This window comes from Rhea pennata, chromosome 20 (assembly GCF_028389875.1).
Source record: "Rhea pennata isolate bPtePen1 chromosome 20, bPtePen1.pri, whole genome shotgun sequence".
NCBI lineage: Eukaryota > Metazoa > Chordata > Aves > Rheiformes > Rheidae > Rhea > Rhea pennata.
In genome coordinates, this window is record NC_084682.1 from 878518 (window position 1) to 894565 (window position 16048).

Here is a 16048-nt window from a genome sequence, read left to right on the forward strand (position 1 = left end):
CTTACAAGATTTTTCTTTTGCTAGTGTCAAATCCATTAAGAGCCTTTTTATTAATAATCTAAAATAGCTTAATTTCTTACAAATTTAAGATGTTGAATATATTAATTTAAGCACTATCATCTTCACCACAACTTCTGTTCTTTTAAGCAGGAGCTAGTAGGAAAGAACAGATACTGATTAGAGGCTTTAAAACCAGTTCATCTCTCTTCGGTGGCGTTTAATGCACTATTATGCGTTCCTGTAACTGCAAACTTTGATCCCCAGCTCACTTTTCTTAAATATGCTCAAAATTAGCACATGCAGCCTCGGTTGATTTACTTGCCTCCTGCTGTATCAGTTGCTCCTGCAGGATTAGGAAGACTGGTGTTGTGGCCTTCTGCATTGGTAAAAGATTTATGCCACTTTTTGAAGAGACAATAGTCTTCAGAACAGTGTGGTAAGGTGCATGGCAAACGTTTACAGTTGTGTAGTTTAATACTGCCTCCCTTCTACAAACCCCTCTTTGCCTCACCCACTAACCAGTCCTTGTGCATAGACCAAGTGGCAGAAACATGCAAATTCCAGCTAACACAAACCTAGATAACAATAAGCAACATGAATGCTATCATCTGTTAAATGCAATTATTTAACAACATAAATTGCATAGTTCTCTGCACCTCTTTTTGACTTTGATGAATGGAGTACCTGAAAGCAGCCCATTTTAAAAGAAAACTCCAAAGGATCTGACTCAAGCTTGCACTGAGGCTGTACCAGATCAAGAAGTCCAAGAAACTGAATGCAGCTCTCCCAGCCCTGGATTAACTTACATCTGTTATATAAGAGTAAGTTAGTTGGCCTAATTACACGTAGTCCACCTTGTCATGAGATTAAATCTATTCACATCTGGCCCAAACGGGATTTAACATGCCATATATACATACCAAGCAGAACTACTGAGCCTCATCTATTCATATAACTAGCAAATAACTATGGCAATTCTGATAAAAAGCAACTGCAGCAAAATGGAGTTACTACATCAGAGAAAGTTGAAGACCAGCAGCAATCCTTAAGGAGGCATATAGAAAAACATACCTATTCATCTTTCTTGCTTTCTGTCCTGACAAAGTAATTTCCAGGATTTGACACCATGACAGAAAAGACAGAAGCTGTAGTTTTCAGAAGAGTCACCAGTTAAACCTTAACTGCATTTAGCATTTGTACTATGTTTAAAAAGAAGCCTACTCAGTTGAATAAATTAACTTCTCAATATCAAACAAAATTCCTAAGTAGTTGTAATTCCTTTTCACATTTAACCCTGCCACCTACTGGAAAACACTTTAATATCCTTCAACCTCCTATGCAAATAAATAACAGAAACTAGTCTCTCACACTTACAAAGCTCCAGTCACTAAGGCATCAATGCATAATTGACATAAATCACAAAATTAAAGTGGAAAATGAAATTCTTCAGTTAAAGTCCTCTTGACAATTTACATTTTAATATTCCTTATTTCTTATAAGACTAGTTTCAAAGCTCTAAGCAGCTTTCCTTCAAAGCTTCATCCAAAGGCAGCAGGTCAAATACCATGGTCGAGATCACATCCTTGCTCCTCTATCAATGAAATGCGTATTTCTGCTTTAGTTTACTGACCCTCTTACAAGAAGCATTCAATGCAATTAAGGCCACATCACAGGAAAGATGAATAAACTCCACACTGAATGAAAGATATCAGTGTGAAAACAGAAGTTGAAGTAGTGCTCCAGTGTCTCAGTATTCCACGCCTGCACCTCCAAAATACAAGATTTACTTAACAGAGAATTTATTTGGATGTCAAGTAACTTTGAAAGGATTCACCTGCCCTTCCATGTTAACAACTTCAACTGAACTGCATAGACAAATAGTGAAAGGTGGTTCTCATTAGGTCTACTGCCATTCCATAACAAAACAAGAGTTCTTCAGTACAAGACACTCATTTCTGCCTAACACATTACATATATAAATTATGCTCCAAATGTACTACTATTGAAAATCTTAAAGATATCAATAAAAATGTTTACATAAACCAATCTTAAAAATAGTTTCCCTTATACATACTGTCTTCAGTACGATCCATTACAGTAACACAGTCACACATGAGTATTTCAAACTAAAGTCCCACATAGACTTCAGGAAAAGATACAACAAAAGTTGGTGTGAACAACAGTGCCTCTTGTTTAGTAAGAAAGAAGCAAGAAAACAACATTCAGTACAACATTAGAAATGACAGTCTTCTAGACCACATACGAAACTTTGGCTTATTAAGTCTGCAATAAAATAATCAAAAGTTTCATTATACCATATTCATAAACACAACCTTAAGAGTATTCTCTGTAACCAGCTGCCTTAAAAAATGCTTCGTATTTCTTAGTCAAGCATATTTTGAATTAAAATTGGCTGAAAACCAGGTGTGGAGCAAAATCTGAAGGGTGAAACACCAGCAGCTTTTTTTCAAAATAGTTTTAATTCTTGCATCCAAGGAAACAAAAACACATCTAGTTTTATATGCATTTAATAGTTTACCAATTGGTACAATAAGATTTTTTTAATATGCAGAAAACATGAATAAATTTTGTTTTACACAGTCTGAGAGCAACAAATCTTACTGTAAAACACAGAGCAGTATTATATACATTCCTTTTCTTTTTTTTTAATTGTGTCATATCTTCAATTAAATCCTACAGTCTGGGAACTGTTTTCTCCAATTGCAACCTCTAACATCGTTCTTCTGGAAAAAATTTGATGTTTGCCTTCATGTCAATATCAGGATCAACTTCTAAAACTTGAAGATTTTGCTAACTTATCTTCAGAATGAACTTGGGGAAGCCTGAGGAATAGGTAGGACAGGAAAGCAGCTACTTACATGACACAGTGGAAAGATAAAAAGGCCAGTTAAATCCAGTTGTGACTTGTAAATCCAACTCAACCTTCCCCACACCTAATGTTTTTTTTTTTTCCCCTACCTTTATATATGTATTTTTTTTGCTAAAAGATTCTTGGTATTGACTTTTAAAATACACTGGACTTTATGCACAGCCGGACAGCAAATAACTCATTCTAAGTGCATTTTTCCTCCACTCAACTCAGCATTGTTATATTCAAATCATTAAAAGGATTATCAAGCCACCACTGTCTACAAAAACAAAGTATAATCTTTTTCTTTTAAATAGCTTTCATGCGAGTCAAAAGCTATTTAAGAGTGATATTACCAGGCAGTTCACATAAAACAGGAGGAGGCAAACAGGAGAAGCAGGGTACTGACAGTATAAGTAGACTGGGCTTGGTGAGTCTATAGCCAAAGCTTTCAAAATACTACAGTGCTCCACAGCCCTTGGACAACTTGCTAGCAACTAGTTTTTTTTTTTGTTTTTTTGTTTTTTCCTTTTTAATTAGTGCCCCGGGCACATCATTGGTCACACCATACACAAAAGCAGGACGGTTTTTTAATCTCCTAAAGTGCAAGATGCTATAAAAGATCAACTTCCAGATTATGTCTAAACCACAATAAATGTTGCACTTTTTAGAATGCATCTAAGACTTCCTGGGCACATTACATTTGTGTGGCACTGGAATGTCTGTCTGTTTTTATGCCAAAAAAAATCTGTATTTTCTATTAACATAGTTTCTATAGTGTTTTTTTCTTAAAAAAAAAAAAAAAAAAAAAAAAAGCAATGCCAGTTTTAGTAACGAAAGTGACAAAGCAGCAGTGAACCTCTTAAACCCTCCAATAATTTATTTTGTAAGCCAAACCAGTAACCTCATTATTGTATTTATCACAGGAAAGGCACAGGATTAGACAGCTTACATAAAACATTGCAAATAGTGAAAAAGTTCACCAGTGTAATATCAAGGAGCAACACTGCAAGAAACACTCATAAATCCAACTCCTGTGTTGTGGTTTTCACTTTTTGTGTTGCTGTCTTAAACAGGGCTTTAATTTTTGATCCATTCAGGACCATCCCTGAGATTATTCACTGCTTGTTAAAGGAAAAGGTTGCAAACTGCAACATAGAAGTACTTGGCAGGGTGTTTCCTACAAAGCAATTAAAATGCTGCTTATGTGACTTTAGTTAGTTGTTTGTCCTTGTAAACAGTTGTACGCTAAAGGGAAAAAAATGCAGTGGACAATTTCCACATAATAGGTACCTTTAATTTCTTATTCATGTTTATGAATTACGTATACAAGTGTGGTTTACTTTATACTTAAATTTTCTAGGTCCCATCAGGAATTAAAGTGATGTATTACTTTACAATTGCAGATGCACTGAGAATTTTAAGATGCACTGTTATCTGGAATTCTCAAATAGGACAAAGAGCAGCAAATTGTTCCAGCCCAAACAGCTAACAAAGAAAAAGATACTTTATCTGTGCATGCTTAACTGTGGAATCACACACTTAAAATTATACAAGCCACTGGATTTAAGAGACTAGTCTGAATGTTAAACTGGCTCCAACCCCCCATACACACACACACACACACACACACACACTAGAACTCCATTTCTCCAGCCCTTCCCGGAGGCGAGGCAGCGCAGGGAGCCCAGACCGAAGCCCATTCCCTCCACACAGGGGGCAGATCCTTCCAGGTGGGTCTGCAGGAAACGAACCACCCTCCCCCCCACCATTTCTTAGTGTGTACGCCTTCCAAACGACCCTACGCCGGTCACAATTTCTTATTTTTAAGAGGGACAATTTTAAAAGCCATGTATTAAACAAAATGAGTAAAATAAAGCACAAATTCACCTGTTAAAAATGTCAGAGTGGTACTTCATTACACTGCAAATTTTAAAGTGGATTTTTTTAAAAGACCTGGTTAGTTCAGTAAGTACTGGAACTCTTAATTATCTACAATGGAATTTGTCACAAAAATGCTGATTAAAATATTCATTTATAGTATCTTCATTCACTTCAGATCAAAATATGCAACTTTAGGGATATGCAAATTAAAAACTGTATATACCAAATAATGTAAATACTAATTACCAAATCAGGCTTTTTGTTTTCTTTTAATGTTTACTTGATAGCAGCATTCCCACACATGGACTGTTCAGGTGTTTTTTAAAAGCTTGTACCAATTTGAATACAAGGTTTTTAGTGCTTTCTTTAAAGCATTTAAATACTATACCCAAGATATTTCTCAATATGCAAACCAAAGTAAATTTTTATTCAAGCCACATTATGTCTTCAAGGTATATATAACCTCATTTTCAAAAGGGTTTCCAAGGAGGCACTAAAGAAACCAAGAAAACTTTGTATACCCCAACCTCCTGCATGTGAATATACGGGAAGTGTACTTTGATACTGTTGTGTAATGAGAATTGCACATTTCTAACAAACATTGAAAGCAAACAAGCAAGTTGTACCATGGCAGTCATTTGGGAGATTAAGCTCTATTGGAAATTAGATCACTAAATTCTAGTGGGAATGACAACTCCTCCTGGAAGTTTGTCTAGCATAAAAAAAAATTAAACTTAGTTTAACAGCACAGCTTAACCACTGCATGACCAAATAAAAAATAAATACATTTATCACATCAGCTGCTACTAAGATTTGTTGCCTTATTTCAGGTTTACAGTTAGTTATATAAATATACCAACCCTTGTGTGATAAGAGGCCAAAACAAGTGTATTCTGTTGATTTGGCAAATGTTTCATGACAAATATTCCAAAGTTTAATTAATTTCCATTAATTACATATAAGGTTCAGAAGATTCTGAATTGCAGCCTTATTATCTAGTATCCTTAGAGAAGATTTATTAAGCACACTTAAGTGATGTTACATAGATACACATTTCTGAAAGAGCCCTACAAAACTTTTCCCAAATGAGGTCACCAATTCAGGCACCAACAGACAGCAGAAAGAAAAACAGGTATAATTATCCGACATAGAACGACACTGTCAACTATTCAGTTAAGTGCCCTATTTCAATTATCCAACTTCTGCCTTCTTAGGTCTGATGTGACCAATGCCAGCCCATATTCTTAAACCTATGGTACTTCTAGACAACGTATGTAAATTTACAGTATACAATTTGGATTCACCATGCATGAATACTTTGTGTGTAACATTTAATAAGCTCAATCTACATCCAGAATAATTTACATGAAAGGACAATATTTATTTAAACAGAGCTCAATGGGTAACCATGGTATCTGAGTGCATCCAGAGGAAAAAGGGGTCAAATGTGAATTCAATCAACGGCACTCCCACACTTTTACTGTTTGATCTACGCTTCCAGTAACCACATATGGTGCCGTCTTGTGGAAATCTGTGAGGGAAGAAAAACTTATGTTAAGGATGAATGCAACAATTTACTATTTTCCACTCTCACAGAAAGTCACTACTGATTTCAAAAAGAAGATACTGACTCAAAGCTCTGCGTGTCAGTAGTTTTAAAGGCCAATTTTCTAATGGTAAAGTTTTCTATAACAGGAAAATATATTTTTAGTTCAGTTAAGGAGGATCTTATCTGGATTTCTTTTCCAAAGTTATGAAGGAGGAGTCTCAAACATATCAAATTGATAAAGCCCTTGAACTTTGTTTATTTGACCTAACATGAAGGTATTCAAGAATCAGAATTAAAACTTTTCTTCTTGGAGTAGATAGTATTAGCCATGAGATTATATTTCAGAAACTTAAAGTGTACTTTTTTCTTTTTTTTTTTTTTTTTTTTTTTCCTTACATGACTCCAAAATATTCTACATATGCAAACAATTTTGGACAAGGTCCTGGGACAGTACTGGGACAATACTAACCAAGAGGAACTATAAAGCCTCATCGTTTAGAAAAGGTTCACTCCAAGAGTTTAGTAGTTTAATGTTCTTTAACTTGGAACTTTTCTTTGTCCCTTACTATTCAACTGGCTTCAACAACTTAAGAGTAAAGTTAATTCAGAAACCTTGTATTCAAGAAGAATTTGATTAGAAAACCTTAGTAGCCCATGTCAGGTCCATTGCTAACCTAACTTGGACAGCTTCACTGAGGAAAGTGAAAAATACCAGTGGAGAAAAAAAGAAATAATACACTGGATTCCAGAGTAAAGATAGTTTTGTTGAGTGGGGACTTTTGTGTGTTTTTGCTTTTTGGGGGTTTTGTTTTGCCAGGGCAGAGGGAAACTAACATCTATCAATATTTAGTAATACTGAAGAAAAATATCCACGAATTTGGAGTAATGGTTTTTGACTGTTTTGCCCCCTGCCTTTGTTCTCTTTTTTTGTGGGCTGACAAGCATTTATAGTACAGCATTCCTCCATGTGCCCACACACACAGTGGTGAAAGGTTACAGAACACTTGCAGTTCATTTATTTATCCTCTATGCAACACTGGCAACAGAAATGGAAAATCCACAGCACTTCAGATTTGTACCTGTCCTTATTTGTCTAAAATACACATCACACAGAAACCCAAATGTGATATCTAGCCTGGTACTCAACTTGAGTTATTGAAGATGACGTAGAAAAAATACGCATCTCTAGTTCTGTAGGTATTGCAGAACAATACATACCCAAAGAGGTAACAAAGTGTTCATGCGCATTGAGGGTTTTCATGCATCGTTTGTTCTTGAAGTCCCAGACACGTAGAGTCTTGTCATCAGCGCAGCTCAAAATAAATTTTCCCCCAGAATGGAACAGAACGCCACGTACCCAGTTATCATGGCCCACCTTACATGCAAAGAGAAATTGGTGAACAGAAGCATGTTTTAAGGCTTAATCCTCTAAAATATATACTATGGCAAGCTGAGTAACAACATTCCTTGTTTCTGCAATAATAATGCTTAGTTTTCTAAAAGCTATTAAATTTCAAAGTTTATCTTCAGTTTCTATTATTACATTCTATCAGTGCTACCAACAATGCAAGTTCCTGTCCTCAAAGGCAAGCAAACAGCAGCCCTCATGTGATCTGCATTGGGTTCTGCTCCCCATCCCAACACCAAAAGCTATTCTCCAGCCTGAATGCAGGAGGGAACACAGCAGCCCATAACCTGTAAGAACACCAGCACTGGGAACACCAGCACACTACAATAACAGGGAACATTTTAAGACAGAAATCTGAAAATTCAGAGCATTCAGGTTCCAAACAAACCAAGTTACTCATCCCAAATCCTACACCACAGTATTCCAGCATCTACAATATGCACATTGAGATTACTTAGTATTTCTTACCAACAAGAAAAGTTGAACTATAGAAGTCATTATAACTGCATATTTACAGCATTTGTCTTAATTCAGTGAGTCTGGCAATCCCTCAAAATGTGAGGGACATGTAAGAGTTCATTCCATTAAACTGGTGTTACATATGCAGGTATCACCACCAGAAAAGCCCCCAACAGACTTACAAGTGTCATAAGGCACATGCCAGTGCTAATGTCCCACATCTTAATGGTCTTGTCTCTGGATCCAGACAACAGAAAAGGCCCAGGCTTGCCACTCTTCTTAGTCTACAGAAAAAAAATGTTTCAAGTTATAGTATTTACCAGGTTAAAAAATAAGCATTTATTAGTAGGAGAATTAGATCATATGACATCTTTTAGCTAATAAAAACACAATGCCTAGTTGAGATTCAAAGACTGTTATTAACACTAGGAGAACGTCAAAAAAAAAAAAAAATGAATTAAACAACTTGTTGAAAGAGTGGTTCTATTTCCTGCTGGTATACCAAGCCAAACCTTACTTGAAATCAAACTTGTCTGCTGCAAGATACCCTCTTTTACCTGGTGGCAGATACACTTCAGTTAGATTCAGACAACTCAGGACAAAAAACATTAAGTTCAGACATACCTTTGTGTGCGCATTCTTCACAAAAAGTAAGAATTTTTGAAAAGTCTCTACTCTGAACTTATTTCAGTTTGTATTCATGCAAAGTGTGAATGAAAGATGTAGTTCTCAGAACTTGAAATGTTTCAGTTAAATTTTAACATTAACTTGCTTTTGTTCAAAGCTAAATACTGTAACGTGATGTATGTAGTTGATCAGACCAGCAGAGGGCAGGGGAGACACCGCTTCAGATAATTACCACTGTAAGAGGAAGTGAATATTTGGAATTTATTTATTTTTTTTTATATATATATATTAAAAGGTTGTAAGGATCTTTTCAGTCAAGTTTTGCTCGCATCCCTAAATAATCTGTTAAATCCATCACTTGGCAAGTCACAGTATGTCTTCAGTGTACCTGCTTTTCCCCTTTAGTTCACATTTACCTACTTTTCCCCTTTAGTTCACATTTACCTACTTTTCCCCTTTAGTTCACATTTACCTACTTTTCCCCTTTAGTTCACATTTACCTACTTTTCCCCTTTAGTTCACATTTACCTACTTTTCCCCTTTAGTTCACATTTACCTATAACAGACTTATGTAAAACTTTCTTAAAGGTCAAGCAGGTCTGAAAATACTTTCAGTATAATATACAATATGACAAAGTATTATTAGCACAGACAATTGGGTAAAAACAACCACTGCCTATATGAAATCAACTCTAAGGCTAAGTTTGGCCGCTAAACTTCAAACTCCTCAACACTGACCAGGAAAGAAGTTTTGTTTTGAGATAGTGGTTTTTTTTTTGTTTTTGTTTTGTTTTTGTTTTTTTTTTTTTTTTTTTTTTTTGGTGGGGGGGAAGGGGAAGGCAGGAGGGAGAAATGCTCATTTTTAAAATGGATTTAATTTTTTTTCTATTGCTTTTGTCATCCATAAAAGGAAGTTTTTGCTGACCTTTAGTAAGCCTTCCTTAAAGATTTGATAATAGAACCAGAGAATATGTACACGTGATTATGTGGGGGATTTTTTAAGAATGACTTCTCCTATCATTAACTTTGTACACTAGGACACTGAAGTCAAAGCTTAACTCAAGTGCAGTAACATTCTGTATAACACCCAAGGCAGCTTTATTTCTGCATTGCTGGCTCACTACCACCCCCACCCTTCATCTGCTGCCTACCCTCATCATAATCTTCAAGTTCCATCAAATAAGCTACCTCCCATCATTCTTTAACAAAATATGGGAAAGCGGCCCCATCCTCACCCTTCTCAGAAACAGAGCATCTTTCTAAACTTCACTTCCACTAGTGCAAAGGCAGGCTCCCACTGTTAAAACCAGAAAAACATGGATCTTATGAACCACAGAATCATAGAATCAGTAAGGTTAGAAGGGACCTCTGGAGATCATCTAGTCCAACCCCCTGCTCAAGTAGGGTCACCTAGAGCATGTTAGGCAGGGCTTTGAATATCTCCAGAGAAGGAGACTCCAGAACATCTCCGGGCAACTTGTTCCAGTGTTCTATCACTCTCACAGTGAAGAAATTCCCTCTCACATTCAGGCAGAACTTCCTGTGGTTCAGTTTTTGCCTATTGTCTCTTGTCCTGTCGCATGGAACAACTGAAAAAAGTTTGCCCCGATCCCTTGACACCCTCCCATGAAGCCAAGATGTGGGATTTAACAGTACGCCAACGTACTCAGGGAAGGACTCATACACCTGTTATACCTGCCAAGTACTTTGAAAACGGAGCTTAGTAATTTCAGTACTATCCAGTAAATTACGTATACAGCACAGAAAAGTTGACTGGCATATGCATATTTATTAACATTGGAAATACTACCTCTGATCCCGTAGCTTCCGATATGGTGGAGTATGAGCTCTCAGGAGCCCAAGAAATGCACTCTACGACATGTTCATGTTCTCGGAGCTCAGCTTTGCACTCCTTTGTCGCTACCACCCAAACACGCACCGTCTGGTCATTAGAACAGCTGGCAATTAAGGTGCCATCTTGGTTAGGCCGCACCATGCGCACCCATTCTCTGTGTCCCGTAAAAGTCTTCACACAATAACTATTTAAAAAGGAGAAATATAGTATGACTCAATTAACATTGCAATAAAAGTACTATATGTATATACACACACAACCTTTGAAATGTAAGGACACTGGACTACTACTCAGAAGTTAAGATACGACATTTTAGAATGCATGCATCGATCCTGGCTGATGATGTACAAGACCATAAAACCATCAATTCACGGTTAGGAAAAGCTTATCAGATGAGGAAAAAAACAACAGTTAAGAACAAGTAAACGCTTGATAAAAGTAGAAAACACTAGGCCTGGTGGAGTGGAGGGGAAGAAGCTGACAGCTTGCATTAAATAGGTATTTAAGAACAAGTTGAGATTTACAGGCGATTCAGATAGTCTTCACAGACAACTCCAAACAAATTGATCAAAGATACCAATGAATGAAACATAGAATAGGGCAAAAATCAGAGGCAACACCTTGATCTGTACCTAGAAAGGTAACAGGTATCACCCTCCCTCCTCTCATGCTCCCTGTAAACTTCCGGTTAATCACTGCATTTATATTCATATCCAGTCCTGAGTCATGGTGCTATAACTTTATAGCTTCCATAAAGATGAAGTCAGTTACTTTTAATTAGTGGCTACCAAAAGCCTAAGCTTAAATGACTTAAAGAAGAATCCTTCAGTTGTTGATTGTGACAGGCATGGTATTTTATCTCGATTCTTGAATGTCAGCAAGACATTTTTATTGTACGTGGTTCTACTTCCTATTGAAAAGTGATTTATGTTTGCTTTCTTTAGATGGTGATGTTTAATCATAACTGTGCTTACCCTGTTTGGACTTCCCACATTTTGATGCTTTTATCCCTTGAAGCAGAAACTATATGATCTCCATTGGGCATGATGGCTACTGAAGAAACATTATGATCATGACCTAAAAACAAAATCAGATTTTTAATAAGTGATACATCAATATTGTTTTACACAACACACAGGACCTAAAATTTTTTTTCCTGAGCAACTGTCTACAGTAGTGGCCTCTGGTGTATGTTCCATAGGATAACCTTTACATGTAAACCTGAGGTTCTCTGAAAGAATCATTTACATTTTTTAAAATCACACAGTCCAGTCATTGAGCATCATTTGGGATTGCTTCAAAAATTTCTTCTAAAGCTGTTGTAAAATCAGCTACTTGCCATTATGGAAGTGACATTTAAGGCTACAAAAGCTGGCACAGTTTAGAAGACAGAGTTACTACCATGACTGTTCTTAAAATTATCAAAATTACATCAGTTACAACATTCTGATGCATTATACAGATGTTTCAAAGGAAAACAGATCTTCAGTGAGATAGCATGCCAAACCTCACTGCAGAAGCTTAGAATTAAAAGAATTATCATTTCCACACATCTGATATTAAAGTATTGACAAAATACTGTACTGCACAGATTCCTAGAACCAAATAAGAATTAACTGTATATACATGATAGCAGCTTCTACAACTGCTGAGAGGTCTAAGATGATCAATGCAGAGATGGAAAAAAAGCCTTTTGATTATTTCCTCACCACAGACTCCTATGACCTCATATGTGGTTTCAGCTCTTGACTTTATTCATCCCACACATACAATGGGACTTACGATATAAGAGAGTTAAGCACATTCTGTAAAGAGAATTTGTTTCCAAAAATCACAAATAATTAAAACTTTTAATTCCTCAAGTGGCAAATATTAGTATCAACTCTTTCAAAAATTTACTTTATACAGAACAAATTGGTGGATGGGTTGTTTTGTTTTTTTCTTTTGTTTTTTTTGAGAAGTCTACATACAAGCTTGAGTATAAGAATTTATATATAAAAATTCATACATCCAGGTGTTGGATTTAGAAATTAAGCTTGAGATCAGTAGTTTAGGGTACATATCTCAGCTTAAAGGTACTGAACAGCCTCCTCTGTTCATCTACAAATCTGAAGTACTGCCCCCCAAAAAGTTACATTTAGTAACATCACCAATACATTTCTTATTGATTTTTATTGGCAGCTGCATTACACCTTGCAAGTCATGTACCAATGATGTGTAATTTCAGTTTTCATTTCTACCTTTTGAGAACTCTGAGCACTTGGTGAACTCCTACAAAAGCAACTACATCACTGCTTATGTATCTTAAGTGTTGGAGAATATTAATTTCAGTGTAAGTACTGTACTTTAACTGTTCACTGAAAAGACATCTCTTCCAAGTTAAATGGGAAAAAACACTAGCGAAATGTGGAACTATTCAATCCACATTTGTATCACAACATCAAGATGTGCACTCTGCACGTGTGTTCATATAAACAACGATGCTTAAAAACTATAAAAAAGGGAACTCAAACACTGCTTTATTTTCTTGCTTTCAGCCAACTGAGCACTGGGTTCCACTGCAATGTTTACTCTTTCTCTAGAACAATATTTGCTGATGTTTAAAGAAGTGCACACACAAAAGTCAACCACTTTGTTTTTTTTGTTGTATATGTACATGTATTTTTCTACACTAAATCTTAACCATGACATTCTCTATTTCTACTATTTGTACAATAAAAGAGGATATCAAAAGCAAGAAGTAAGATGAGCAGCAGCATAAAAAATGCTTTTACACCAAAACTACAAAACAGAGTTATCAATATCTGAATTTCACAGGTGCTTGTTTTACTTTCTCACCCATTTTTCCCCGTGGCTTTTCAGTCTAATGCAAAGGACTTGTTCTCTTGATGTCAGGTAAACATGAAGCAAAAGACTGCACACAAATCACTGCCTTCTTAACAAGTACATTAGGAAAGCAGAATGGTGTAGAAGGTAACTAACGGATTTGAGGGCTTGAGAATTTGATTTTCAGTGCTAAACATATCTAACTCCATTTCACTTCCAGATCATTACGGGATATTTTCCACAGCATCATGCATAGAAGATCTGCGATGCTATTTCACTCCATGGATACTGAGTATATACTCTATTTACAGAGTAGTAAAAGCATGAAGATATTCCCCTCTCTTTTGGGCAACACTCTGGTTTATAACCCCTTTCCACATCAGTAGTTTTCCTGGATTAAAAAAACAACAAACAACTCCAAAACCACACACACACACCCTCTTCACTTTACAGACTGCTAAATCAATCCCCTTTATACCTTACCATGCATAGTTCTGATGCACTCAAAGCCTTGGAAATCCCATAGCTTAATGGTCATATCAGCAGAACAGGAGGCCAATAGTTTGCCAGTGTGGTCAAAGGAAATATCTTGCACAGAGTCTGTATGCCCCTTAAGGGTTCGTTCAAAGTCTCCTGTCTCATAATCCCACACCTGACAAGCAAACAAAATCTGTTAACAGCAACCTATTACTTGTTCAGCCTTACATTTGCACTCTGCAGGCCAGTCTAGCACCTTATTCAATAATTAATTGAGCAAAAGACAAAGAAAGACTCCCCTAGAAAGAAGCCTTACAACATAAAAATATGCTTTGCATTTTATGTGATTGTTACTTACACATTAATTGAATTCATGTATCTTAAACTATTGTTTGAGTTAACTTAAAATGTTATTAAAAAAATATAGCCGGAAGATAGTTTCTATTGTACTTTAAGAATCTTAAAACTCCAAGCCTTTAAAAATAAAAGGGTATCAATTCAGAAAACACTGGACAGAATGAAAACCACTTTGCACAGATTGTTTCTACACATCCCTTTCTATACCAGTTCTAACTCCAACAATGCAGCCAGGTTTCAGTTAGCAGGAAAATATTTTCTTTAGTAATCCCCCTCCTTTGTTTTCCTTCAAGCTTTACTGTGACTCCAGAATTGGTTTACTGCCTTAGAACCAAACAGCAAATATTCTACCTACTGGAAACCAATATTCAGAGCAAACTAGTTTAAGAATGATAATCCAAATCACTTCCAAGAGCTAATATTTGACATGCAGACATTTGCTAGATTACAGAATTTGTCAGAGATTAAATAAACATTCGTAGATAATAACTACGACAAGAAAGTGTGAAGTCCCCATTCTCACCTCCTAATTAAGTCAGTCTTCTATCATCTAACTACAGACAAAAGCTTCTGAAACAAAGCATGCTTTTATAGATTTTATTGTGGGTGTCTCTCAAGCACAAAGTTAGACATTTCTTTTAAATGATGAAAAAAACTGATCCCCTCAGATTTCACTGGCAAAACAAAGCTTATACTACTAGGAATGCAACCGAGACAGAAATGGTGCTATGCAGTTCAAATTCAAGAACAAGAAAATTCATCCAGTGTTTCCGTAAGAGGAAGCAAGGAATAAACAAAGCTAATTAGGTTCCTCAAACATCTAGCACACACACACGCTTGTCTTTTCCTTATTCCACATCATTTTAAGTCTTTTTCTGAAGCTAAAGGATAATAAAATAATCTTGAAGCTATTAACTGGACCAATACAAAACCAAAATTTATATCAATTGCACAAGGAATCATACTTGAACCTGAAACAACCTTCAATCAATACTATGCATGACCAGTTTTGAATACGGTTGTTACATGTTAAACTAAAGTCAAAGAATGTATAATTTTCTGTAGCAAGTACATACCTTTATTGTGGCATCCTCTGAAGCAGAGACCATAACACTGAAAACTGGATGGAAAATTACTCGAGTGACAGGACTCCTATGTCCACTCAAGGCATACTTCTCTGGAGGACGGGGAATCCATTCTTTAGGGTCTCGTTTCTGACCAAGAGGTCCACCTGATGTAAATTCTTCCTTAGCTTCATTCAACTTCGATTCTAATTCCATAACCTAAATTTATGGGTTTTAAAGAGATTGTTTATTTTTCAGTCTTACAATAAGGTTCAACCTCAGTCATTAACAGTCTAAACACCAACAGGCTCCCAAAAAATCAGATCTGTGCAGTCTTTGCTCTGCCTTAAATCAATTACTGACATCCAGTAACACTAGTATTTCTAAAAGTTAAAGCTAAATTATTCAAAGAATTTATTCCTTTCCAACTTTCCAAACATTTTGGCAGGAAAAAAAAAAAGTTTTGTCAGATCACATTCACTCAACTACTGCACAGAGATGTTTGAGTAACCAACTCAAAAGTTTATTAGCAGTTTTGACCAACTATGGAGAGGTCTTGCTAATAAAAGAAATCCTATTACTGCAATCCATTTGTATATCTCTGAGATGGCATGCACGTTAACCAACAGTAGGAAGACTAAAGGCATAACAAAATCCTAAATACGTTAGCATG

The 16048-nt window shown here is 36.1% G+C and overlaps 1 protein-coding gene across 3 annotated transcripts in view; it reads right to left on the minus strand.

Moving 5' to 3' along the window:
* Positions 1-5003: 5003 nt before the first annotated feature.
* The window catches only part of PAFAH1B1 (platelet activating factor acetylhydrolase 1b regulatory subunit 1), a 38856-nt gene continuing 27811 nt past the window's right edge, over positions 5004-16048 (minus strand). For all 3 annotated transcript variants that reach the window (XM_062592466.1, XM_062592467.1, XM_062592468.1), the window contains exons 5-11: positions 15388-15594; positions 13961-14129; positions 11626-11728; positions 10607-10835; positions 8352-8453; positions 7521-7677; positions 5004-6284 (exon numbers count right to left, since the gene is read on the minus strand). In XM_062592466.1, the coding sequence (XP_062448450.1) occupies positions 6211-6284; positions 7521-7677; positions 8352-8453; positions 10607-10835; positions 11626-11728; positions 13961-14129; positions 15388-15594 (1041 nt within the window). In that variant the 3' untranslated portion in view covers positions 5004-6210. The remainder of the gene's footprint in view (positions 6285-7520; positions 7678-8351; positions 8454-10606; positions 10836-11625; positions 11729-13960; positions 14130-15387; positions 15595-16048) is intronic.